The 25425-nt window shown below is 24.7% G+C and overlaps 7 protein-coding genes across 23 annotated transcripts; 3 read left to right on the top strand and 4 right to left on the bottom strand.

Annotated features, from left to right (window-relative positions):
• Window positions 1-2748: 2748 nt before the first annotated feature.
• LOC122527389 (ras-related protein Rab-35) lies at window positions 2749-6946 on the bottom strand. 4 transcript variants are annotated; one of them, XM_043651544.1, is made up of 4 exons: window positions 6848-6946; window positions 6066-6216; window positions 4353-4777; window positions 2749-3633 (listed from the first exon to the last, which is right to left on the bottom strand). In XM_043651544.1, the coding sequence occupies exons 2-4, from the start codon at window positions 6115-6117 to the stop codon at window positions 3505-3507; spliced, it is 606 nt and encodes a 201-aa protein (XP_043507479.1). In that variant the 5' UTR covers window positions 6118-6216; window positions 6848-6946; the 3' UTR covers window positions 2749-3504. The 4 variants fall into 4 exon arrangements, with proteins under 4 accessions (XP_043507479.1, XP_043507480.1, XP_043507477.1 ...); XM_043651545.1 differs by lacking the exon at window positions 6848-6946 and adding an exon at window positions 6680-6787; XM_043651542.1 differs by lacking the exon at window positions 6848-6946 and adding an exon at window positions 6577-6736.
• Window positions 6947-7091: 145 nt separating this feature from the next.
• Window positions 7092-9931, top strand: LOC122527388 (tRNA selenocysteine 1-associated protein 1). Of its 6 annotated transcripts, none has more exons than XM_043651539.1 (6): window positions 7092-7110; window positions 8355-8440; window positions 8539-8736; window positions 8812-9134; window positions 9207-9406; window positions 9722-9931. In XM_043651539.1, exons 2-6 carry the CDS (start codon window positions 8399-8401, stop codon window positions 9844-9846), a joined length of 888 nt encoding a protein of 295 aa, XP_043507474.1. In that variant the 5' UTR covers window positions 7092-7110; window positions 8355-8398; the 3' UTR covers window positions 9847-9931. The 6 variants fall into 6 exon arrangements, with proteins under 6 accessions (XP_043507474.1, XP_043507471.1, XP_043507472.1 ...); XM_043651536.1 differs by lacking the exon at window positions 7092-7110 and adding an exon at window positions 7469-7487; XM_043651537.1 differs by lacking the exon at window positions 7092-7110 and adding an exon at window positions 7590-7693.
• A 1000-nt stretch (window positions 9932-10931) lies between these two features.
• On the bottom strand, window positions 10932-14515 carry LOC122527368 (transcription factor TFIIIB component B''). 2 transcript variants are annotated; one of them, XM_043651478.1, is made up of 6 exons: window positions 14275-14515; window positions 13345-13741; window positions 12603-13050; window positions 12056-12492; window positions 11715-11804; window positions 10932-11598 (listed from the first exon to the last, which is right to left on the bottom strand). In XM_043651478.1, the coding sequence occupies exons 2-6, from the start codon at window positions 13709-13711 to the stop codon at window positions 10997-10999; spliced, it is 1944 nt and encodes a 647-aa protein (XP_043507413.1). In that variant the 5' UTR covers window positions 13712-13741; window positions 14275-14515; the 3' UTR covers window positions 10932-10996. The 2 variants fall into 2 exon arrangements, with proteins under 2 accessions (XP_043507413.1, XP_043507414.1); XM_043651479.1 differs by having other exon boundaries at window positions 14271-14400.
• LOC122527369 (Bardet-Biedl syndrome 5 protein homolog) lies at window positions 14324-17598 on the top strand. Of its 6 annotated transcripts, XM_043651481.1 has the most exons (9): window positions 15263-15278; window positions 15337-15382; window positions 15681-15829; window positions 16077-16126; window positions 16198-16325; window positions 16493-16628; window positions 16694-16795; window positions 16894-17085; window positions 17188-17598. In XM_043651481.1, exons 2-9 carry the CDS (start codon window positions 15342-15344, stop codon window positions 17389-17391), a joined length of 1002 nt encoding a protein of 333 aa, XP_043507416.1. In that variant the 5' UTR covers window positions 15263-15278; window positions 15337-15341; the 3' UTR covers window positions 17392-17598. The 6 variants fall into 6 exon arrangements, with proteins under 6 accessions (XP_043507419.1, XP_043507417.1, XP_043507418.1 ...); XM_043651484.1 differs by lacking the exons at window positions 15263-15278; window positions 15337-15382 and adding an exon at window positions 14324-14365; XM_043651482.1 differs by lacking the exons at window positions 15263-15278; window positions 15337-15382 and adding an exon at window positions 14445-14519.
• An 81-nt stretch (window positions 17599-17679) lies between these two features.
• Window positions 17680-21795, bottom strand: LOC122527367 (WD and tetratricopeptide repeats protein 1-like). Of its 2 annotated transcripts, XM_043651477.1 has the most exons (14): window positions 21632-21795; window positions 21340-21458; window positions 21023-21153; window positions 20780-20891; window positions 20268-20654; window positions 20076-20193; window positions 19782-19961; window positions 19550-19653; window positions 19349-19476; window positions 19079-19159; window positions 18859-19001; window positions 18578-18722; window positions 18301-18493; window positions 17680-18184 (listed from the first exon to the last, which is right to left on the bottom strand). In XM_043651477.1, exons 2-14 carry the CDS (start codon window positions 21403-21405, stop codon window positions 17981-17983), a joined length of 1992 nt encoding a protein of 663 aa, XP_043507412.1. In that variant the 5' UTR covers window positions 21406-21458; window positions 21632-21795; the 3' UTR covers window positions 17680-17980. The 2 variants fall into 2 exon arrangements, with proteins under 2 accessions (XP_043507412.1, XP_043507411.1); XM_043651476.1 differs by having other exon boundaries at window positions 21340-21795.
• Window positions 21796-22582: 787 nt separating this feature from the next.
• On the bottom strand, window positions 22583-24079 carry LOC122527371 (DNA-directed RNA polymerase III subunit RPC7-like). Of its 2 annotated transcripts, none has more exons than XM_043651488.1 (2): window positions 23893-24079; window positions 22583-23321 (listed from the first exon to the last, which is right to left on the bottom strand). In XM_043651488.1, the coding sequence occupies exon 2, from the start codon at window positions 23296-23298 to the stop codon at window positions 22648-22650; it is 651 nt and encodes a 216-aa protein (XP_043507423.1). In that variant the 5' UTR covers window positions 23299-23321; window positions 23893-24079; the 3' UTR covers window positions 22583-22647. The 2 variants fall into 2 exon arrangements, with proteins under 2 accessions (XP_043507423.1, XP_043507422.1); XM_043651487.1 differs by having other exon boundaries at window positions 22583-23579; window positions 23893-24077.
• A 308-nt stretch (window positions 24080-24387) lies between these two features.
• LOC122527372 (nucleolar protein 58) lies at window positions 24388-25425 on the top strand (the record flags this gene model as incomplete). The annotated part of the gene is given in 3 exon segments (XM_043651489.1): window positions 24388-24581; window positions 24751-24827; window positions 25056-25425. Coding segments are annotated over 3 exon segments (492 nt in total), but the record flags the coding sequence as incomplete, so codon positions are not given.

The raw sequence follows: 25425 nt of genomic DNA, 5'->3' as shown, positions 1-25425 counted from the left end.
GATGTCGTGTCGTCGCTCTGTTACAGAAGGAGAATAAACTTCGTTCTAGCGACGCTCCGATTGGCCAGCAGCGGTTGAGCCTGTGTCACGTGACTACGCTGGCGAATATCGATTCGGGTTGCGCTGCGGCGGCATTTTTAAGTTTTCGTTAGGGGGTGGGGGTACAACACCGAACCACGTTGCTAGATCGCTATTCCTCGAATTTTCCCACATACCACCACTCTTATTTTATATCAATCACTTTGATCGATTTTCGCTTTCCTTATTTTCTGTTGCTCTTTTATTTTTTTCTTCTGTAGCTATTTATTACGATGGCACGTTGATTTAGAAAAGTAAAATGAGAATCGTCCCTTGCGTTTTTTTTTTTTTTTTTTTTTGTATTATATCGCAATCTTCTGATAACTGTCAAAAATTTTTATAAACAAATCAAACAGTTACAGTCTTACTTTCTCATAATTTGTCTTAATTAGTGTTGCATAACATTACAAAATATAATTACATACATACGAAAAGATAAAATTAAAATTCTTGTTGAATTTTTTATTAATTTCGTCGTTTCATTAAACATTTTTATTAATATTTTGTTCGAGAAAGAGAATAATTATATAAAAATTGCTCGATAAATAAAATGATATATATAAGAATTATGTATAAACTTAGAATCATCAATTCATAAACTTAATTATATGTAAAATGTTTTATATATTTCAATTTTTTATTTAACATTTGCTACTTTTAGATTGATAAAATTATATGTGTGTATATATATATATAACTTGAATTATTTTATATATATAAGATTAATTAAATTAAAGACAAAATTAAAGACAAAAATTAAAAGAGACTCTTACAGATGAACTATATTATATTACAAGATTTGAATATTTCTAAACATATTGATTTTGCATGTATATCCGAATATTCTACTTTACGTATAAATCAAAATCGAAAATTTTATCAGTATCTGTGTAGCTCCAACACAATATATCTGAATTATCTATTGCAGTTTGGTATATGCTCGTGTATATACATATACATATATGCACGAACGCATAATATATATAAAATAACTATTCAATAAATTAAAAATTAATCAATTTAATAAATATTTCACACAATTAAAGCTATATAATTGTTTTTCTATTCGTTGTAAAATGAGAAATTGACTAAAATAGACTTAAAATGAGAGTCACACGAATTTTGAAGTCTATCGACAAAATATATACAAACAACTATTATTACATATACATAAACTATACCATAACAGTACGTTATATAACAATACACATAGAAATTTTTCTTTTGTTCTACAAAGTTACACACAAATTTTTTACAAATTTTCCATTTAAAGATGTGAGGTTACACAATTTATATACAAAACTGGAATAAATATAATAATTTTATTTTAGGAATTTCTAAAATATAATAATTAATGTATTAATATTAATCGAAGTAAGGATAAAAATTAAATTTCACATGATTATTTTTGATCTATCAAGATCCAAATAATTAAGTAATTTAGATTTTTATAGACCTTCTAATATCAAAGTTTAAAGTTACTTTTTATAAATAAATTGATGTATATAACAAATATAAGTAAATTCATTTTTGTTAATTTTTATATCTTAACAATAATAATTAATTCATAACAATTTCTGTAAATAGATTTTTATTACTTTTTGAAATTCTGTTTGAACATATTAAATTTATGTTTACAATTGAGTTGTTCAAAAAATATCATTCAAACATCAAAAAATATATAGTATTTAATAATTTAATTGTCATAAAATCTAAACACAATATAACATATTATTGTTCAGAATTAATGAGAAAGCAAGAGATGATCTAAAGAAAATAAGAGATATGTTCACATAAAGCACACATGTACACATAAGTTCTATTTATTTATATTTTAAAGTATAATTCATATTACAATGTTATAACTGTATAACAGTAAACAATATCGAATATGCTTGATCGGAATATTTGTAATATGCCACTAAAACTGGCAAGTAGAATATTTACATAATATAGGATGCCGCTTCATTCCTTCATTTAAAAGATATGTTACTTTGACCAAAATTGGTAATATCAATTATGATAATTCATATGATGTTGTTCATAACGGTATTACAGCGGCAGCTGGATAAGTATCCTAACTATTATCACAGATGACAAAATATGTATATTGTATTATTATAGCACATGTAACATGTCAATCATATTTATTACAAAAGTTGGCAAATTATTACATACTCATAAATTCGTCTCTTTTACAATTATAAAATGTTTAATTTCGTAGTTACTACATATTTAAAAAATTCTACGAATTTATTTTTATTTAAATTACTATGACAATGAAATCAGCGCTTATAATAATTCCATCAGCAATCAAAAAAATTGCAAAATTGAAATTTCAGTTCATTTTATGTAACAAATTAATTATTTAAATCAGGTTCATAAAAATAAAATATCCGTAACTGCTTAAAGTATTATATTAACATTAAAACTTTGCAAGATACACTTTACAAAATTTCACTTTACAATGTGTATTCATATTAAAAAAGAATAAACAGTTTGAATTTCTTACAATGTTGTTATCTTATTTTTATGTTTAAAATAATGAATAACCTGTATTTGTATTTCAATTGAATTTATTATACTTAAACTGACACAGTATAATTTTTTCTATGTCAATCAAACAGGCTTGCCTCTGTTATACCGTAAATATATTACTGTTTATTTTAATTTGATTTGTAAAGTCCATTCTTAAGTGTCATCAAGCTACAGGAACTTTGCACAATAAATGTGCACAACTGTTTGAACCTGTTGTTGAAGATAGATCGTCTATTTATTAAATATTATGTATCCCCTATATTGAATTCACATTATGGTAACTTATAAAGAAAAATTTATCCATAAGCATCCAAATCTCATGTATATAGTGTTTTTTATTTTATTCAGTAAATTTAGATTGAGCTTTGTACAATATATTTCTTTATCTTCTACTTTATACCACTTTTTTTATAAATAATATTTCGCAATGAAAAGAATGGATAAGAAGCAGCTATATATATATATATATATATATATATATATATATATATATATATATAATTTCACTTGTTTCTTTTGTTGTGCTGATTTTTTGTAAATTGTAAATTGTACAATATAAATAGGCCTTTATGTTTTCAATGCCACATTCAAAATATGTAGCTTATTGAAAAGTGTGTTACTTACAAAGTTACTTTTGCTAAATAAACACTACACACTCATAACATTTGCATCCTATGTATATTGAACATTACTAGCATCAAAGTATATTTCTATGAGAATACAATCTTCGATGTTGTAATTTAGATACAAAACTTAATAGCTTTAAAAAATGTTGGTATTACATTATATGATCATTCTGTTGCTATTGCATGCTCTCTGTTTTAGTTTTTCTTCATTTTTGTTACTTTAAATGATATTAACAACAGATTGCATGCTTGTACAATGATGTTAACAACATTTTTTTTTATGCTGTTTTGTGCTTTTTCTTAAATTGACTGTTTCACTGGTTTGTATAGCTTGTCGTTCCTTCCTTTCTTTTTTGGTTCTTAATACTTGCCGTGTTATAGCCATAAACATCTAAATGCAACAAATTAATACAGATTAAAGTTATATCATTACCGAATTTAAGATATACATTTAATACTTAAAATTTTTAACAGATTATATCTAAGTAATCACTAACTCTCTCTTTTCTACTTCCAAAACTAATATAACAATATACAATTATTGTCCACAAATTACATTTAACAATAATCTTATCAATAATCAATGAATGTAGTCTATAAGTACATATACTTGTATACATAAATGTAACAATATATTGTTATTTAGTTAAACAAAAGTTAAATAATATGTCTAATTGTTTATGATTTACATAAATATATTTTTTATAATTCAAAAACAAAATAATATTATAAAATTAATAAATTGAATAGTTCTTACATTACAATTTAAAAAATATATTTTCATAAACAAATAATTTGATAAAATATATAGTGTAATAATAAGTACAAATACTATTTACATTTGTTAGATAGAAAAAATATAATATTATATAAAACTCAAAAGAAAAATTACTTTTATAAAACTAATTCAAAATAAACAAAAGTTTGCTGAGTAATATATGCAATTTCCAAAAATATTAAAACATATTTATGTTCTGATTTAAAAACACAATGATTAATTTAAAAAATAAAAGTTATGCAACAGATATATACATACATGAATCTAACATTATATGCAACATATTACAAATTATTCTTTATAAAAATATACATATTATATATATTACTTACTTCTTGCACATTAATATTATCTTTAGCGGAAGTTTCAAATAACTGAATTCCCATTTGATTAGCAAATCTTTGTGCATCTTCTGTTAATACAACCTTTTCATTAGGTGCATCATTCTTATTTCCTACAAGTACCCTGTTGACCACATCACAATTTTGTTCGATTTCATGCAACCATCTTTTAACATTAGCAAAAGAGTCACCACTGGTCACATCATACACAACTATAACACCATGTGTTCCCCTGTAGTAAGTTGAAGTTATTGTCCGAAAACGTTCTTGTCCAGCTGTATCCCAAATTTGGAGCTTTACTCTCTCACCATCTACATCCACAGTTTGAATTTTAAAATCCACTCCTATTGTCGTTATGTAACTGCCATTAAAAGTATTATCAGCAAATCGTAACAGCAGAGAACTTTTCCCTACTCCTTAAACAAAAAATGGAAGAAAAATATTGAATAAAAATTAAAAAATATGACTCATATAAATCTAAATATATTTATATAATAAAATATATGAAGTTAATAGAGAACAAATAAAAACTAACTACTTAAAAAAAGAAATGTGATGAGTAGTAATATTTAAAATGAAAAAAAAAATTAAAAGAAATAATAAATTGATATTTAAATATGTTAAAATAATTTCTATATTCTTACATATTAAAACTTAAAGAAAAACTATATAATAAGAACATATATATATATAAACTTAACATATTAAAACATATATTAAAACTTAAATAACATATAATAAAAAAAAAAATAATAACATATCATATATATACTTGAATTTCTATCAGAAATTATAAATAGAATTTTATAATTTTATAAACTATAGGCATACATTTAATCTATTTTTCAACATTTACTGATTATACAGTTTGATAAATATTGAGCTATTATATCAAATATAATAAATATTATTGATATTATAGTTTTCAAGATAATTATCTAATGATCACTATAATGATCTAATAAAATTAAAATACACAATCAAATATCACTAAAAATATAAATAGTAATAATGAAAATTAAGTTAAATATGTACATATAGCAAAAATAATATTGTAATATCCTTAAAAATTTTTAATATGATAAACAGGAAATATATTCTATCACACTCATTAAAAAGGAATTTCAGTTACTCATTTATATTACATACATACAATAAAACTTCATATTATTGTTGTAATATCTTACAATATTACCATATTATCAAAGGTTTATATACTGAATATTTTTTATAATTTTCAAAAAATTATTGAATACGTATCTATTACATTAAAAAATCACGTTGCAGGATTAAGAACTTTATCATAATTAATATAACATGAACGTATATAAAGAACTAACTTGTTTAATAACATTAATTATAATTAAAATTAACTCCAAACAATCTTATTTATGATCTTTAGTACATGTTGAGAAAGGTATCACTTGTAAACAGAAAATTTCATTGAATTTTAGGAAAAACAAAATTTTCTAGATTAAATTTTCTGCTTTTATTGCTATCATATGAAATATAATTCTCTATTAACTTTAATTAAAATAAATTTGTTTATTTTTTACGAAATATATAAATAAAAACATAAATTTTTAACAACTCTTTCATCAAAAAATACAAATTCTTTTGTGTGATTTTTTATTTTTCGTAGTGCGACATAATATTTGTTTGTAACTGAATATATTTAATATCGATGAAGATTTATGCACTTACCGCTATCTCCTATTATTAGAAGCTTAAATAAATGGTCATATTCCCGGGCCATTTTGACATGTATGACGTTCAGGTCTATCAAACGTGTCCTCGTGAAAACAATTCGAAATATAGGCGATACATTCACTGTACCGTAAATGGCTTGAATTATCTATGAAAAAATGTGAGAAATGAAATTACTAACTTGATACAAATTGAAATAACGTTTGCGGCTTATTCCAAGTGAAAGACTCCAGTATCAAATAAGCGCCATGTTTATTTGGTGTGATATCACAATTCATTATCACTACCAAGAAAAGATTATATTCGTTAACAATGATAGTTGTTTCACAATAATTCAATAATCAATGTACCTCATTTATTTTAAAGACTAATATTTTTATGCAATGAAGAAAATTTTTATATATTCACCAATAATCGTTCGTTAGTCGTATGAAAGAGAAAAGAGTTTTGAAAAATATTTTTTATCAAAAAGAATGAACAATTACAAAATATTAAATAAATTACGAACCAAAATTTCGCATTGCCATCCAATTAAAGGACAAGTATTTTATTCTATTTTTTTATAAAAAAAAAATAGCAAATGTCGGAACACTATATACGTATGTACGTACATGAACATTATTTATCAATACCAGCACTACATCCTTTACTACTACAAACTCTTCTTACATTAGATTACATTAGATATATATATATATGTATACGTATATTATATATATGTACATATATGTAATACAAGAAACAACTTAATGTATATAATTTAAAATATAAAAATTTACTAGATATTCGTAATGATTCTCTTGCTCCACCTCTCCTACTTCTTTTCCACCTCATTCTCACTTATCCTTCTTTCATTCTCCATTTTTTTTTTTCTTAACCTTAGAACAGTGCTGCAGAGATGCCGGCGACTCCAAAAGGCTATAATATTTAGCAATAACAATTGTGTAGATAAAAATTAATATATCAAACTATTTACTTTATTAATTTACAAAGATTAATTCCGTAGAATAACAATAAAAAGGAAAAGTTTGGAAATATTGCAGTTAGTATTCGCAACCAGTTTTTTTTAAGACAAACTTTTGCTTTTAAGAAAAAATGAGAGATTATTTTGTACAAAACAGATTTATTTATACATGTATATAAAAACAAATTATCGTGGGTTTTTGAAAACTCGTCAATTGCTCTAGTTATTGCAGGTTATCTCAACTATTTTTAATTATTATATAAGTCTTATTTAAAACGTATAAATACTAATTCCTTTTTGAACACACATTAGTGTAAATAATTTTACTGTAAAAAGAAATATAGAAAATAACGTATATTAGATTATGTCATAATTGAAATGAATCAATTCATAAAGGTTAGGTTGCCGTATGGACTACTTAGCAATAAAAGAACAGACACTTCCAAACAAAATGCGTTTGTCTCATTATTATTAAAAGTCTTAATTTGAACCCTATTATTAAAATTGTAAATAATTTCCAGTTATTATGTAGAAGATTTTTGGCAGAAACCAATCGCTGTAAAGTTTTCTGGAAACCGTTCAAATTAATTTCAAATGTGTATGCTGAAACGTATTGTAATGTTTGTAATTGCAATTGTTTTTAACAATTTTTATTAAGCAAGTATGCCTCCATATTTCTAAAATTAAAAAATCTTAATTTTTTTTCGTAGCAATTTGTCAAAAAGTTGACATTTAAAATTATAATTATATGGTGGTGTGACTAACTACAAAAGCATATACATATATGCGTAGTTACTACTCTACTTACTACACATTTGTTTACTATTTAATCTAGTATATAATATATAAGCAGCGTTTAAATAATAAATATTATTTATTCATTATTTTATATAGAAACAATGAAATTTGATAATAATTACAAGTACTTTGGTGAAACGAAATAAAATAATCACAGTTTAAATGATCATTATCGTATTAATTAACACAAACAAATAGTTACTAAGTTAGAAATCTGATGTAAATAAAGTAAGTTCGCAACTTTTTCCTAATATATAGCAACTTCCAAAAAATTCTAAATTTAAAAAGAAGTTAGTTTACTGATTAATGGGTTTTAACCTCTTCTTATTGTAAACAATATTTAATAGAGTATGTATTATCATTTAAATATATGTATTTAAGTATATACAATTGTATTATTAATGCAAGTATAACACAAAATTAAGTACATACATATAATATTAATTTTATATGTGTAGAAATATATAAACTAAGTAACTGTCACTGAAACAATAAAAGTTATGAATTGTTTTGTTTTATTGCAGAATTTTACGAGATTTTTCTGTTTTAAACAATTACAAACAAGAAAATGTCTGGACCTATGGTATTATGTCAATTATGGATGGGTGGTGTAAGTAATACTATTTATTATTTCATGTAAAAATACGGTTTTTATATTCTATATCTGTTTTTTTTTTTTGCAATAAAATTAAGTATATCTTATTTTAGTTAGAACCATATATGACAGAAAGTTTTATAATGAATGCTTTTCATAAAATGGGAGAACAACCACAAACAGTTAAAGTAATGAGAAACCGTTATACTGGTGAACCTGCAGGTTATTGCTTTGTACATTTTCCAACTGATGAAATGGCACTTGATGCTATGCATAAATTAAATGGCAAAGTGATACCTGGTTCAAATCCAGTAAGGATTTAATGAATTCTTCTTGTATTAGATAACATGTGTACCAGTTTGAGCTTTTATTTTTCTACATTTTAGGCTGTAAGATTTCGATTAAATCATGCTAGTACCACAGGAAAACCAACAGCAGAAAGAGAATTTAGTATTTGGGTTGGAGATTTATCAACAGATGTAGATGATTATTCCTTATACAGAGCATTTGCTGCCAAATATAATTCAATTAGAACAGCAAAAGTAATTTTAGACAGTTCTGGATTTAGTAAAGGATATGGTTTTGTCAGATTTGCTAATGAGGAAGAACAGAAAAATAGTTTGGTTACTATGAATGGTTACAGAGGACTAGGAACAAAGTCATTAAAAATTTGCAATGCTGTTCCAAGGCCTTGGAATAAATTATCAGGGTATGTAAATTATATTTTAATTACATATCACAATTATCATAAAATATTAATAAACAATTTTCTGTTTCTCAGATCAACACCTCCACAGTCATCATCAGAATATACACCATCAAATTTAAATTCAGATGCTTATAATTATTATGATACGTCATCTTACTGGAACAGTTATAGTGCATGGCAGCAGGGTTATTATGAAAGTGAGCCTACCTCAGATGGATATAATAGTTATGTATCTGATCAAAAACCAGAAGAAGATGAATTAGAATTAATTGGTATGAAATACATCTTTTATAAATTTAGCAGTTTTATCTTATTAATAAATACTTCATACATCAGCATTATTTTAAATAATATCATTTAGAATGGTTGATAATGTTAATGATTATATTAATAATGATTAATATATCATGTTTGAAGAAATCTAAAGAAGCTAATTTAAATTATAAAAAATTAGTATTAATTTGATGATTTTCAAACAATAATTATAATTTATATTATAAATATATTGAAAATTTTTACTGTAATGCATATACATTATTTTATATTATAAACAAAATTTTTTAAATTATGATTTTTTTTATTTACAGAACATTCTGTTCCTATAGACATTGATAAACTTAATAGAGAAATAATAGAACAAGATTATAACTTGTGGGATGCACTAGAAAGTTCAAAATGGATACCATGTGACACCTTAGAATTATGTTATTAAAATTTATCTAAATTAATTTCCTTTGCTATATCTATGTAATTGTGTATTTTTACTGATGATTCAAATAAATGTATTGATTGTAACAGCATAACAAAATTTATTTCTATTCTATGCAGTTTATTGTTATTATTATTGATCTAACATGCAAATCTTGTATCATAGAATTCAGTGATAAATTCAAAAAGAAAATTATCCAGTAAATTTATATAACTTGAAATATTTAAACTCAATATACATTGGTAAAATTCCGATAAGAATGGATTTCCGATGGAATAACAATCACTATAAAGGTATTTTCTAAGCAAGGAAAATGTACTATTTATTGAGTAATAGAAATTTATTTTTCTAAATTTATTTTCATACATTAATTCTCTAGTTTAAACTAGCATCAATTTTATATAAAACAAATTACATTATAAAGAATTTCTTTAGTCTAATAATAAAATATATAATAATTATTAAAACTATCAAGTGTTTTTTTTATAAATAAACAATATGTTTTAAATATGTACATATTTTTACTAAAAGTACAAATAATATATACAAGAATGTGTAAAAATAAAATCTCAATAATAGATATTTTAAATGAGATATTATAAAGAGGTAAAAATATGAATCTCTCAATTGACGAATGACGTAAATACAAAATTAAGAAAAATGAGTTTGTTGTAGAAATAGTTAGTATTAAGAATACTTCCTTTATTTATTAATTGAATTTGCGTATATTTTTTTATATTAATAAAAAATAAGAGTCAATTTTTACATCGTAAGTAAATGATTGATTACTCATTACATTATTATTTCACTATCGAAAAAAATATAATTTTTCTTCTAAGTGATGTTATCATTGTTATTTAGTAACTTTACTTCCTTACAATAAAGTTACTTTCTGTTCTCAATTTATTATTACATGAAAAAGTCCAATTCTCAGAATGTTAAAAAAAAGGAACTCAATTTGCTAATCAACTAAGAGGCTCATATTGTATATTAAATTAATTTTAAATAACATAAAGATACTTGCACATTAAATTAAATTAGTTAACAAAAAAATTTTATGTAAATTATATACATTTTTTTTTGAAACTAATTAAACACGTGATAATTTAATAATTACAATTACTAAGAGTTCTATTAATATATCCTCGAAATTTTAAGAGTGAACGTCCGAACTTACCATATAAACTTGTAAAACACTTTTACCAGGTTCGTCTAAAGATTCTTTTGACAAAATAACGAATGACCCTGGTTCTACGTCATTAATATTTGGTATAACTGTTTTAGGATCTATATGATGAATTTCTGAATTAATACTATCAAAAATTAAATCTTCAGTAACTTTTTCAGTAACATTATTTTCTGATGACATTGTAAGTTCATCATCATTAGAACAATAATTTAATCTTTCATTATCAAGTGTATTTATATCAGGCCCCTGCAATTTTTTTATTTTTGGTAATCTCCCTGATCTTGTTGGTCTTACATAATAAACTTCTGTATCACTGTCAACATCATTGTATGATTCTACATCATCTGTCAATATTTTTTTTTCAATTCTTGGTCTTTTATTTGTTTTATTTAATGCTTGTTCATATTTGTCGTTTGAGTGTGTATTTTCTTTATATACCGTCGAATCTAAGTCATTCGGTATATAACATTCTTTTTTTTCTTCCTTTTCTTCTTCATCGTCTTCTTCTTCTTTTCCTCCCTCTTCGCTATCAGTTTCACTGTACATTCCAATACTACGTGCTAGTTCTAATAATGAAGTGAGAAATTAATATTTGAAATTTTTTGTTAAATATATATAATTTCAACAAAATATTTGAAAAAATATAATGAAAATGTAGTATTTATAGTTATTTTCAACTTACTGCTTCGTCGTTTTCTTGACTTTTTATTCTTAGTTTTTGTCTTTTGTTGTTTTCGTGTTTCTTTTATGCGTAAAAGTTCTTTTTCTGCAGCTGTTAATAAAAAATTAAGATTATAATATTAATCAATAATAAAAACGATAAAATTAAGAAAGATGTAGTATAACTTTTATCATTAGAATTCTAACTTAATTAATCACTATTAAATTTTAAATGATAATGACAATAAGTAACTTTTATATTTTTACAATTTAATTATTTTATATAATACTTTTTATAAAATATTTTGTATGAACATGAATCGACAATTATTTTAGAAATAAATACGTAATAGACAAATTTACCTAATGACTTTTCTAACATTTCAGTATCAAATTCTTGATGATATGCTAAAGCTTTTTCAACCAAATGTCTGTTTACTTTTTCTTCTTTCTTAAATTTTAACTTCATTTCTTGTCTCGTTCTATTAGGAAAAAGACTTTGCATCAACAAAAAATCTGTACCAATTGTATTTAGTGCTTTATAGAAATTCAAAGTTTCTCGCGAAGACCATTCTTTACTTTTTTGACGCTTTTTATAAAATCCACTTCCATTGTTATCATCATCAATAATAGCTTCTTTTGCTAATACTTTTCTATTTCTCTTCGCATTAGTTTGTTCAATAACAAGACTCTGTTCATCTATTATTAATTGACCATTTGGTCCAACTTTTACTTGAGGTACAGGCATTGTAGATGATGGATCATCTTCCTCTTCTTCTTCTTCCTGAACTTCTTCAGATCTGCAAAGATGATTATTTATTTTATGTTTTAATTTACAGATCGTTTTGACAGAATTGCTTTTGAATTATACAAAATTAATATATTCAAAATAATTATTTAATATACTTACTGACATTCTATTATTTTTCTTGGTATTGCAGACTCTTTAGACTTTTTCATAGGATTAGTAACAGGATTATAATATATTAAGTCATACATTGTGAGTTTGCTTCTATCTGGAGTTTTATTTTCATGTTTTAAATGAAATTCTCTTCTAGCTTCTGCTAATTTTCTTGCAGATTCTGAAACTAAAATACGTCTTTTCTGTCCTACTTTGGATGTTATTAAATTATTCTTGATGTTATTAGTAACAGTATCTTTTGTATTGTGTGTGGATTGCACTAGATCATTTTTTGTATGATTGGCGATAGCGCATGGCAGTTTTTTACTATCATCTTCAGATTCACTTGTACTTGCTCCACTTCCTTGAATACTGTTTTTTCTTACTCTGTTATTATTGTCAAGTTTTGGTATCGGTTTCATAAAACTAGATCGATTTTGCGATTTTATAGGAAAATCTGAAATAATATAAAATATAGTAATAATTCTTCACCTAACAATATTTCTAAATAATTCTTTATGAATGTTCCTAAATAAATAATTCAACTTTTATAAATATTTGCAACATTCATTATCTTTATAGGATAATACAAAAATGATCTTGTGTAAAAATTTCAACAAATACAAATCTAAAAATTTGTAACAATACAAAATAGAAGTCTATATAATTACATATTATATTCATTTATACTTAAATACAATTATTTAATATTTTTATAACATTTTACTTATCACATTCTCATTATACTTACTAATTTGCGTTGCATTTAAAATTTCTGGTGATTGTATAATTTCTTTTGTTGATTTCTCAGAATTTTTTGTAGAGTCATCCTTATTTTCATTACATTGATCATCAACATGTAATTTTTCATTTTGTATTTGTTCTTCTACCTCTTGGACTTCTATTAATTTTTGTGTATTATCTAAATTTTCTTGTATCTGCACATCTTCAGAAACATTTTCTAAAGTTTGTTGTGACGTTATACAAGTACCATCAGATGTATCTTTATTTTTCTCATTGTGCTCAACTGAATTAGTAACTCCAGTAATAGATATATCTTGTGTTGGTTTTCTTCTGGTTGGAACAGTAACCATAGCTTTTATACGTGCTCGCTTCATTTTCTTAAATTTATTAATCTATTAAAATCTCTGTAACATAATTTAGTAACATAATTAGAATATAATTATTTATCTTATATAATATGTTAACATCCTTAAATTATAATGTATTATATTATAATTACAACTATAAATTGTAATTAATTTATGTATTAATATTTTTAATGCAATTCTTCTACACAAGGTGTCTCGATGTATGTAAAAAGTACAGCAAGAATGATTTTAACACATTAAAATAGAGAAAAAAGTTCATATAAACATATGAATTAATATGACCTTGTTTTCAAATTAATTTTAAAATTTCTCATTTTTAATGAAATTTTAAAATTAAAAGCATTTTATTTTGTTTATATCTAAAAACAGTGTAAGCATAATGACAGTGAGAACAAATATATATGTAATAAAATATGAAAGTTTAATAGTCAAATCTATCTATTTTCATATTGTATTTTTTAAATCCATAAAGAATATTTTTGTTACAATCTAGCACAGTAAAAAATTAAATTTTATACGTTTATTTGAATTCTCATTATTTTGTAATATAAGGTTATGTATGTACTTGCCAATGCAGGATGATCCTCTCAATAGTACCACTAAAAGCAAACGATGAAGTACAGAACAGATTTGATGGAATTATTTCTTTTTTTATAACTAGTGATTAAATGAATTATAAAATTATTTTTGATTAATGTTAATATATTATGTATACTGATATAATATTTTTATTTCTTTCATTATTTCTATAATCTCTTCATGCATGGTTGTCATGTAGTAAACGTCACATGCTTTGATACAATTTCTTCTTATTGTCAGTAAAAGCTAATGAAATTATTATAGAAAAAATAATTAATGTATAATAATTGTGAAAGAAAAATTTTATTAATAATAAAAGCAAATTAAGATAATTACGTGTAAAATTCGTAATTAGCCATTAATAAATAAAATTAGAAATTTATTAGTTTTTTGATAAAATGTTAAGTTTTAAATATAGTTGTAAATTTTATGTAATTTATTATCAATAAAATTCTTAGATAATATTAAATACATACTATTATTTATCTACATACTAATGTCATTTACATATGTATGCACCTATTCATTTTGTAGAAACAAATTAAATCATACGCGTGATAATTTCATCTAATACCCGCTGTATTTCACTTAATTTGAAAATTATTTCTAATACTATCGAAGATAAAAAATAATTAATAAAAAGAGTTTACATGTGTATATAATTCTTACACTAACGATTCTCTTAAAGATTATTCCGAAATTATTGACATCTTTTTTCTGTATTGAAATTTATTTTTTACAATCTAATGTAATCACAAATTCAATAACAACGAATTTAACAACCAATAAAATAGTATTAACGTCTGGTTATTACTCAATTTTTGATTAGAATTAATTGCAATAAATTTAATTATGAATTGTAGGAAACCGTCAAATTTTTAATGATATTAAAATATTTATTTCATATTGGTTTTATTTCACATTTAACAATTGATAAATCTATGATATATGCGCGTGTGTATAGATGCATAAGTGTTATACTTTCGTAGATATGGTAACGATATTGATTTTTAAAATAATTCAATTCATACACTATATTATTATATTTTTAGTAAAAATGTGGCAAGATAATGAAGTTCGTTTCGATGTTTCTTACACGTAATTTCTTTTATATTTTGGAGTATAATTGTTTCAGATACATTTTTTTATTTTATTAAATTTTTTATACTATGTATATTAATAGAAATTTAGTATTACATATATAATTATTAAAATTTAAATCAGGATGAAGGTTTATTAAGAATAGGTGTATAATTAAGGTATATTATGAATAGGTGTACATTTAAAATAAATGGCATTATGTAAATAAATATTTTATCTAAAACAATCAACTCTCTGTATTTTATGTATAAAGTTACATATAATTCACTATTCACAACTCTTAAATTTCTAATAGTCACATGCAGCTACGATTAGGAGAATTTACAGTTGACAGACTTGATTTAATAGAAGATACAAAGGGAAATGCAGGTGATATTGGGAGACTTATAGTAACTAATCTCAGAATTATATGGCATTCTTCGCTTCTTCCCAGAATTAATCTAAGTATGGATTAAATATAAAAGTAATTTAATATTGTTTTTATAATCACTTTTACAATTACATACTTTTGAAACACATGAATAATTACTAGTATTAAATAAAATTCTTGAAATATTTGTAATAATTAATGTCAAATTTTATGATTTATTAGTACTATTTAAAATATATACGTGTAATTTATCTTGTACATATATGATATAATTATGATAAAGATCATAAATTTTATATAAACATATATGTTTTTCCATAGGTATTGGCTATAATACCTTCATAACAGTAAATACTAAAACTATACATAGTGTTAGTATATTTTTTTAAATTTACAATTTTTCATTTGTATTTTGCAAATAATGGAATATTATTTTTTTTAGTTACAAGGAAAGCATGTACAAGCATTACATATTTTAGCTTCCTTTCGACATTGCAGATATGAATTTCTATTTACAAATCAAGATTTAAAAAGTACAAGACATTATACATCTGTTATTGGTGTTTACAGGTATACTTTTTGAATGTAAAATTTGTATTATTTGTTATATTATTATAAAACATAATAGAAATAATAGAAATATTTTCTAAAAAAAGATAAAATAAATATAACTTAAGAAATATATTACACTACATTAAAATTTGATGTAGTATTAAATAATCTTTTAAATATTACAGAGCATACATTTCATCAAAAATTTATCGAGAAATTAAATTGAGAAGTGGAATAATTAATGATAAACAATTAACGTTATTACCACAAGAAATAGTTCATTCAACATTGCAAGATATTTGGAATTTATCATTAGAGCAGGTTGAATTATTATTTGTAGAAATTTGTTATTTTATAAAATGTGTTATTAAAATTTATTTTATTAGGGGAATATTGGAACTTTTATTATAACAAATATACGTTTAGTTTGGTTTGCTGATATGAATTATCAATTCAACATATCAATTCCTTATCTTATAATAGAAAATGTAAGTATATATATTGTATAAGTATACTCCATATATAAGAAATACATTAAAAGTTTTTAAGAATATAATAAAGAAGCATCTCTCTTTTTTTTAAGTAGATTACTATTAAAAATTCAAAATTTGGTCCAACTTTAGTCATTACTAGTTCAGAATCCAGTGGAGGATATATATTAGGATTTCAAGTTAATCCTAGTCAAAAACTTCATACTATTTACAAAGAAATTTTAATGTTATTAAAAGCATCTGAAAAATCTCCTATTTTTGGTGTTGATTACACGTTTGAACATCAGGTAATATTATATTAATGTAATTCTTAACAAATTTTATTGAATAAATAAATGTTATTATTGAATAAATAAATGTTATTATTAATTAAACATCACTTATTACAGGCTCCGTTACAACAATTAAATGTAGAACAACATTCTGAGATACAAGACAATCAACCAGAAATTTCAAATGTGTTTGGCTATTATTTCTCTGAAAGTTCAAATCAAAGAAAACCTAGTTTTTCGATTTATTTAGGTCTTGCAGCAGAAGAACCTCGAGAAACTAGTACACTACAAAGTTTATGGGAACTCGTGCCTCAAACTTAACTGATAAAATCAATAAACTTTAAATATTACATAAATAGCATTATTTGTAAAATTTAAAAAATAATTAATGCTAATACATCGCATATATCGTTGTACATCACATAAGCTTTTAACATAAAATAAATATAAAAATTATTTAAAATCAATATAAAAAGAATTACTACAGTAACATATATTATTTTACACTTTTTTTTGACTTTCGTCATTTAATATATAGCAGGTAAATTTATAAGAATAACAGAAATGTATACAAATATTATCTGTGTGAAATACAATCAAAATTTTAACACAACCATTGTTTTTAATGCTGTCTCCTTACGTGTTTTTTATTACATATAAAAAAATTTAATGATAAGAATTTTATAACTATTTAATACAATTATTTTTTTCTCTTTTCAAAATTTATATTTTTAACACTTTACCAAATATTTTTAAATAGTTTATTTATGGAAAAGTCAACGTCTATAAGGAATTGATAAAAAAATAGATAATTGGAATTAAAGCATTAGTATTCTACAATATAACACTGAATAAGTCTTTAATTATTTAATTGCAATTTCATACCACTTTTTAGATTCTGTCTTTAAATTTAACTTGGTCTACAATTTAATGGTTGCACAATTGATTGATCTTGATTATCATCACCATCTTCATTTAGTTCAGCCTGCTGAACAGGAAATCTATATCCCATATTCATAAGCATTACTTCAAATGGATCGCTTTTCATGCGTATTTGATTTGCAGATGCAGCATCTTCTAAGTTTTGAATTTCTCTTTCATTTACGCTACCATCCTACATCAAATAAATTTCCATATAATTTTTAAAATTAATGAAGTATCTTATAAATATCAATTCTTATTCAACTTTTTAAGTACAACAGATTTTGATAAATAATTGGTAATGCTGACCTCAGGTAAAGGACTCCATAATCTAACTACTGGATCAATACCGCTAGTAGCTAGCAAACATGTGGATGGATGAGGTTGAAGACAATTTACAATACGTTCATCTCCTCTTAATACACGCATAATATTTGTGGTATTACGATCCCAAATAAAAAAGGAACCATCATCTGATCCTGCCACAATATATTGACCATTGCTTAAAGCAAAAATTAATTAAAAATACATTATTAGTTAATAAATTTGCAAACTTATTGATAAATTATTTTTGAAAGGTACATACTTTCCAAAAAAATTAGCTTCCTTTATATCAGTTGTAGTATTACAATGCCCACAAAATCTCATTTTATAATCAATTGTATTGCGTCGCCATTCTTGTTCATATTCTGATATTTGAATCATTAGTTGATTCATGTCAATATCTCTACCTGATTGTATAGTGAATACATTATTAAAGAATATTGATTAAAAAGATATTTTGTAAGAATATTTTTTTAATTTTATGTGTAGATATGTATTTGTATATACATTATATCAACTTTAATGGACTGAAGAAAGACATACCAGAATCTATAGCTTCTTTTATATCCATTTTTAATGCTTTACAGGCTGAGTTAGATGCATATTCAGGAAATTTTTGTTGAAAGTCTTTAATTATTTTATCAGCTTCAACTGACTGATGTAAATCAAAGAGACAACGAGCCAATCTATACACACACATATATATATATATATATATACTTAAAATACTAAATACATTATCATAGGATTTACAAATTGTTACCTAAAATGAGCTTTTACATGTTCGGGATCGAGAAATAATGTTGTTTGACAATCTTTAAGAGCAGCATATATGTCACCATCCCTACAAATCATGCAAAATTATACTATATTCAAGATCTATATTCAGAAGAATAAAAAAGATTATCATAATTTTTTAATTTAAAAAATTATATATTCCAAAAATTATATTTTTTCGGTTTCTTATTTACATTATTCTTTAAATTTTTTATAGTATTGCAAAGTTTAAAATATAATAGTGAACAGATCATACCAAGTTCGTTTCATATATGCTGCAGCTCTGTTAGCAAAAAGTACAGCTGCAGTGGGGCAATAACTGATTGCTTTATTATATAAATTAATTGCCAATGTATATTTTTGTTGTTCAAAGCTTTCGTTAGCCTAAAATAAAAGGACAATAAGAAAAAAACAAAGAAATTTAATTATTTTTGACTTTTACACAGCATAAACTTACTTGTCGCTTTAATTCTTCAACATGTGGTGGTAAAATTTTAATATTTTTGCTAGTAAAATCTGTAATATCTTCATTACTTTCCATATTGTACTTGTCAAAATCTCCTGCTTGCAGATATTTAATAAATTTAAACATATTACATATGTTACATATAAAATTGAAATATGACAATTTATTTAATTTATGATTGACAATACAAGATATAGAACATTGTAATAATTACAAACATTACCCAAGTACATATTTGAAGAGTAACCAAAACAAGTCTTCATGTTTTTTGGATTATTGATATCAAATAAATATATTTGTTCACCGCCCATGTTAACAAGGAGTTCATTTCCATCAGCACTGAAGGTTAAATATGTAGTAGTGAGACTTCTATTACTGTCACGTTGCCGAGAATGCAGATGGCCTGCTCAATATCAAACATTAATAGTTTTTGTTAGAGTGATCATATAATATACAATAAAAGAGGAATATAAGGGTAAAGGAGTCGCGTACGCTATTTCTGATCGTACGAACGAACCCGCGATAAAGTACTGTGCGCAACCCAGTGGTATATTCTCATCTGGATCACCTCCACCAGCTAGACGTATACATACATTTCCTCTTGTCCAGTTACTATGTGGAGACGAAATAGGCACCTATTCGAAAAGAAAAAGAAAAAGGAAAAAATGGTTTAAGAATTTCTTATGAATAGTTTTTGTTCCATAATTACCTGAGAAAGCTTAATCATTCTACGATCATACATTCGTATATAAGCATCATTAGCTCCAATGGCTATTAGTTCGGGTTTTTTTGGATTCACAGTAATACACTTGCCCTCTGCATATCGACCAGCATGATTAACAAGATTTACTAACACACTATTACAGTCATTGCTTTTGCAACTATGAGGAGCGCGAATATCATATTGTAAAATAAGACCATCTTCCGCAGCACTCCAAAAAAGAAAAGGTACAGTAGTTGCAGTAGCAATACGTTTTACACGACCTATATGACAATTACACGAAAATATTGGTTCAAGAAGCGTTAGGTCACGAACCCGTACTTTTCCATCTCCAGCACCTGATACCAATATCCTGTCATTTGATTTTGGCAAAAACTATAGAAAAGAAAGATTCTTAATTTCTATCAAAAATTCTGAGGATTTTAATTTATAGAAATTAATAATTTTTTAAGCTAAAATTTCACTAAGAAAATTATATATTTAATATTTATTAAGGTTACCTTAACAGAAAATATATTTCCATGATGACGTGTACGAAGTATTAATTTCTTTTCATAACGAAATGGATCCCATAAAATAATATTCATATCATCAGATGCCGATGCAAGGATTCTAAAAATATATGTTAATATATGTACATTAATCTATAATTAATTCTTTTTATTGTATACAAAGATATTTTACATACATTGTCAATATTTTTGTAATGTATGTTAAATATTCCCTATTTAATAAATACTTACTGTCCGCTTTCATTCCATTCCAAGCAATTAACGCATCCTGTATGGCCAATTAATTCTTTTTCAAGTCCTAATCGGGATATCAAATTTTCTGTCACATGTAACTTCTGAGAAACTGCATATGCCACGGAATCCTAAATAAAATAATTCAAAAAAAATTAAATAATGCAATTTATACTAGAATATAAAGATGTCATGAGAAATTATTACATTTGTTCATGAATTGTATATTATATTAGAAAATATTAAATATATACGTGATATATTTACTAATAAGTAAATAAATAAATATATGTAAGCCTAATTTTGTATTAACGTACCCGTATCTCACGTTGACGTACCAAATCCAAAACTCTGTAATCTTTATCATGTATGTTAGGAAGCATTTCTATGTTTATTTCATATAATCACTTATTGTATTAAAAAAATTAAATATCCTCTGAAAATCATAAGAAAATTTATCGTCATTTTTATTTAATATATGAGCACTTGCACTTTTTTAATACAGAATGTAAATGTAATTATTGTGTAAAATATAACCCCTTGTCTAGAAGTGCTATTGCATTGAAAGTGTAAAAAATAGTTTCACCAAAACTGGACAAGAATACTTAACTTAAAATTAATGTGATAAGACAAGGTATAGAATGGTTAATAAGTCGTTATTTGTTTATACATCATCAAAGTATTATTGAAAACGTTTTCGCACTACTGTCCTTTAGCACAATACCATGAACTTAACATAACTTTTGTACTTTATCACATTCTATCGTATACAGTTGGTATTGGTACATATACATATATATATTCACATACGTGATATATATATATATATATATATATATGTATACACAAAATATATATATATATATATCTTATCTATATACAGTGAATGTCCGTAAAACACGAAGGAGATATGTACGCGTTATACCAATGTGTCCATGATATTTTGTGTACGAACAATGTCTTTCGACATTACTTAAAAAGCACTTTATTTTTATTTTTTAAATTATATTGTAATAGTAACTTTTTTCAAATCGCATTATACGGGTTTTCACACTATATATTTGTATGTCATATTTAGTGAAAGAATTTTTCAATTATTTTTTATAATTTTTTATAATTTTTAGCATAATGTTATCTCTTGTTAGCAGTTTCATTTTTATCATGTTCATGTATGGTCACTTGGCTTGCACAGATTTGATATCTGCAATAACTAAATTGATCTCTAGGACAATAATAAATTTTCCTTACTTTATTATTTATGTAAAATCGTAGCTATATTATTTATTTGTAAATTCTTCTATCTTGAAAGTACATCATATTTTTAACTTTACAAAGTTTTGTTTAAAAAATAAAAATAAAATAAATACATTACTTTGTATTTTATAAAATGTAAATCATTTATTTTAATTAGGAGAAATTAAGAAAAATGATTTCGCCATTTGCCGCAATTATTTAAAAGCATCTGCATACATATATATAATAGAATTACTATATATATATATATATATATACTAAATATGATATTACTATATATATATGTATACATAAATATGATATTACTATATATGAATATATATATATATATATGTGGATATAAAATATAAATATAAAAAATAATTCTAATCCTAATAAATAGGTCCGTCGTCTAAATTGTCATCTTCATCATCATAACCTTCTCCATTATCGAAATAATTATTCGCATAATCAGTCCCCTCATCCATTTCCTCATCTAATTCTTCTTCCTCTTCCTCTACTTGTTCATCATCCTTCTCTTCTGTTTCTTCCTCCTCTTTTTCCTCTTCTTCTACATCACTTTGTTGAGAATTCTCCTTTTTTTCTAATTCTTGTAATTTTAATTCTACATCAATATTCTTTTGCTTTTTCTTTGGACTCTCCAATGTTTGTTCTTTACGCTTTCGCAATTGAGGCTTTAATTCTACAGGCATTTTATTCCAATCGTATCTAATCTCATAACTACTTTTATCAGTAATTAGATCTTGGTACCGATCTGAATACCTCTCAATATCTTTTTTAACTACAACAGGCAAGACATTGTTAGGAGATTCTCTCATATATTCTGCATATCCTTTCTTTAATTCAAACAAATAACTCAATTCTGTAGTAATATTCAAGGGCAACGGTTTATATTCCAAAAGAGGATATTTTAATGGAGGCTGTAAGACTGGTGGTGGTAATGTTTCACCTTTAGCAAAGCCTAACTGTTCTGTGCTGATTGACATGGAAGGTTTACCTCTTCCCCTACCACGTCCAGCCATAATGGTATTATATATTTGTCTTTCTATAATTAATAAAATAGAAAATTAAAGGAAATAATTGTAAATGTACTGACGATTAAAAGTATATTCTTCATTATTTTGTCATTTTTTGGTTTAAATGCGTCATCAATACTTTGGAAAATATTTTAAATTTTTTGGAACATAAGTAGTTTTTTTAATTTAACAATCAAAAGAAAAAAAGAATATATGATCTGTTCAAGTTCAAAGACTTCAGCAGTTAATTCTGTGTTAATTTTCCCTTATATATTTGCAATTGATCCCTGAAAAATTAATACAATGAATAGTAATATACTTTTTTGTTGCACTCAGACTTTAATTTTAGTATGATATATAGATACAATCTCAATAATAGTCAGATTTTTTAAAGCTCAATCTCAAGTACAGCATACTAAATAAATAAAATACATTATAAATACATCAACACTAGTGACTTCTATATTGTACTTTTGAATAAAAATAAATTATTTTCTACAAGTAAACTATTTATCTTGCAACAGCTGAATTTCGTTTTGAACACGCCGAATTTATAACTTGTTTTATATTATCTGATATTTTTTAACAAAAAGAACTTACGTAGAATCCAAAGATACTAATTTTAAGGCGTGAAGACTGTTTGTCATAAGGCAAATGATTGTATGTCATACACCCATTAGATACCGGTGACAACAAATGCATGTGGGCAATCAATTCAATTCGGAATGATATATTCGTAAAATAATAAATCATAGTACCACAGACAAGGTACAGAATAGATCTAGCACTCAATGCATTTTTGTATTACAACCAACGAGAGCTCTGAAGCTTTCTTTCTTACCATTTTAGTGTTATTTTCAGTATTACCGATGTAACATAAAATAAAATTAAAGCATTTGAAGTAAAGACACAACAAGTATTATTTATTTAATTTATAACTCAGCAATATATTTCGCTGAGGGCATGCTTTTCTGGACTGATTTTAAATTGAAATTCAAATATATTTGCCGCTGTGTTTTCTTTCCTATTTTCTTGTTGTCGATGTCGCCACTGTTCCGCATAGTTAGTGAAAAAATTCACGCGCATGCGCTGCTACAAACCGGTAGCCACTAACGCCAACATCCGTTAATGTGAGAATTGCGCTACTCTACAAATGTTATAACGCTGACATCTTTCGTCACCAGCGTGGGGATTGTCAAAACGATTAGTACGACATTTTTACCCGGAAAGGAAAGTTAATCAAAATGTTGATATTATTTGAAACTCCTGCGGGGTATGCGATTTTCAAGGTAAATTATATTAAAAACTACAACTTGCTATTTAACCTAAAAAATGCACGTGTTCCTATCAATAACTATAGTTATATTTGTTCAGTTTAAGTACATTGTTACAATTTAAATGAAGTAACAATGCCTATTCGTTTATATATCGTATCATAATTATATTTGTTTCTTACAGTTACTTGATGAAAATAAATTAACGCAAATTGAAAATCTTTATCATGATTTTGAAACACCTGAAGCAGCTTGTAAAGTGTAAGTTAATCTTGATTTTTAGTATTTAATTTTGTCGTAATCATAATGGATTATATCATTTAAAAATACGTAAATATTTACAATTGCTCTAAAGTTTATAATTCAATAAATTCAACAGTGTAAGATATATTAATAACAATATATATCTTCGTATTAATTTTAATATATATAATATTATAATTTGAAAATCACTTATAAAATGTTACATTATTGCCTTTGATGTTACAGAGTAAAGTTGATGCATTTTGAAAAGTTTGTAGACACTGCAGAGGCTCTTGCAGCTACAACAGCTGCGGTAGAAGGAAAACTATATAAATCATTAAAAAAAGTAATTAAAAGACATTGTACAAAACTTCAGGAACAACTAGCTGTAGCTGATGTTAAGCTGAGTAATGCTATAAAGGATAAACTGAGTTTATCTTGTGTTAGCAACACAGCTATACAAGAATTAATGAGATGCATGAAAAGTCAGATGGATAGTTTATTGGTTGGCTTACCAAAGAAAGAAAGAACAGCAATGGCATTGGGCCTAGCGCACAGCCTGTCCAGATATAAATTAAAGTTTTCTCCTGACAAAATTGATATAATGGTAATACAA

Source organism: Frieseomelitta varia, unplaced genomic scaffold (genome assembly GCF_011392965.1).
Source record: "Frieseomelitta varia isolate USP_RPSP 00005682 unplaced genomic scaffold, Fvar_1.2 scaffold_216, whole genome shotgun sequence".
NCBI lineage: Eukaryota > Metazoa > Arthropoda > Insecta > Hymenoptera > Apidae > Frieseomelitta > Frieseomelitta varia.
This window is presented reverse-complemented; position numbering and strand designations above follow the sequence as displayed.

What these genes read in the sequence shown, in the direction of transcription:
- LOC122527371 (XM_043651488.1), bottom strand. Translation starts at nt 23,298, where the DNA reads ATGGCTGGACGTGGTAGGGGAAGAGGTAAACCTTCCATGTCAATCAGC.
- LOC122527367 (XM_043651476.1), bottom strand. Translation starts at nt 21,405, where the DNA reads ATGCTTCCTAACATACATGATAAAGATTACAGAGTTTTGGATTTGGTA. An exon ending in TACGTCAACGTGAGATACGG is followed by an intron (nt 21,154 to 21,339) that starts GTACGTTAATAC and finishes TATTTTATTTAG; the next exon opens with GATTCCGTGGCATATGCAGT. An exon ending in CTCTTCAAATATGTACTTGG is followed by an intron (nt 19,654 to 19,781) that starts GTAATGTTTGTA and finishes ATCTGCAAGCAG; the next exon opens with GAGATTTTGACAAGTACAAT.
- LOC122527389 (XM_043651544.1), bottom strand. Translation starts at nt 6,117, where the DNA reads ATGGCCCGGGAATATGACCATTTATTTAAGCTTCTAATAATAGGAGAT. An exon ending in TCTAATAATAGGAGATAGCG is followed by an intron (nt 4,778 to 6,065) that starts GTAAGTGCATAA and finishes TTTTTGTTTAAG; the next exon opens with GAGTAGGGAAAAGTTCTCTG. An exon ending in ATAATATTAATGTGCAAGAA is followed by an intron (nt 3,634 to 4,352) that starts GTAAGTAATATA and finishes TGTTGCATTTAG; the next exon opens with ATGTTTATGGCTATAACACG.
- LOC122527369 (XM_043651480.1), top strand. Translation starts at nt 15,249, where the DNA reads ATGCATAAGTGTTATACTTTCGTAGATATGGTAACGATATTGATTTTT. An exon ending in TCTGTTATTGGTGTTTACAG is followed by an intron (nt 16,326 to 16,492) that starts GTATACTTTTTG and finishes TAAATATTACAG; the next exon opens with AGCATACATTTCATCAAAAA. An exon ending in ATTACACGTTTGAACATCAG is followed by an intron (nt 17,086 to 17,187) that starts GTAATATTATAT and finishes CACTTATTACAG; the next exon opens with GCTCCGTTACAACAATTAAA.
- LOC122527368 (XM_043651478.1), bottom strand. Translation starts at nt 13,711, where the DNA reads ATGAAGCGAGCACGTATAAAAGCTATGGTTACTGTTCCAACCAGAAGA. An exon ending in AGAAAAATAATAGAATGTCA is followed by an intron (nt 12,493 to 12,602) that starts GTAAGTATATTA and finishes TCATCTTTGCAG; the next exon opens with ATCTGAAGAAGTTCAGGAAG. An exon ending in AATGTTAGAAAAGTCATTAG is followed by an intron (nt 11,805 to 12,055) that starts GTAAATTTGTCT and finishes TTTTATTAACAG; the next exon opens with CTGCAGAAAAAGAACTTTTA.
- LOC122527388 (XM_043651539.1), top strand. Translation starts at nt 8,399, where the DNA reads ATGTCTGGACCTATGGTATTATGTCAATTATGGATGGGTGGT. An exon ending in TGATACCTGGTTCAAATCCA is followed by an intron (nt 8,737 to 8,811) that starts GTAAGGATTTAA and finishes TCTACATTTTAG; the next exon opens with GCTGTAAGATTTCGATTAAA. An exon ending in CCTTGGAATAAATTATCAGG is followed by an intron (nt 9,135 to 9,206) that starts GTATGTAAATTA and finishes TCTGTTTCTCAG; the next exon opens with ATCAACACCTCCACAGTCAT.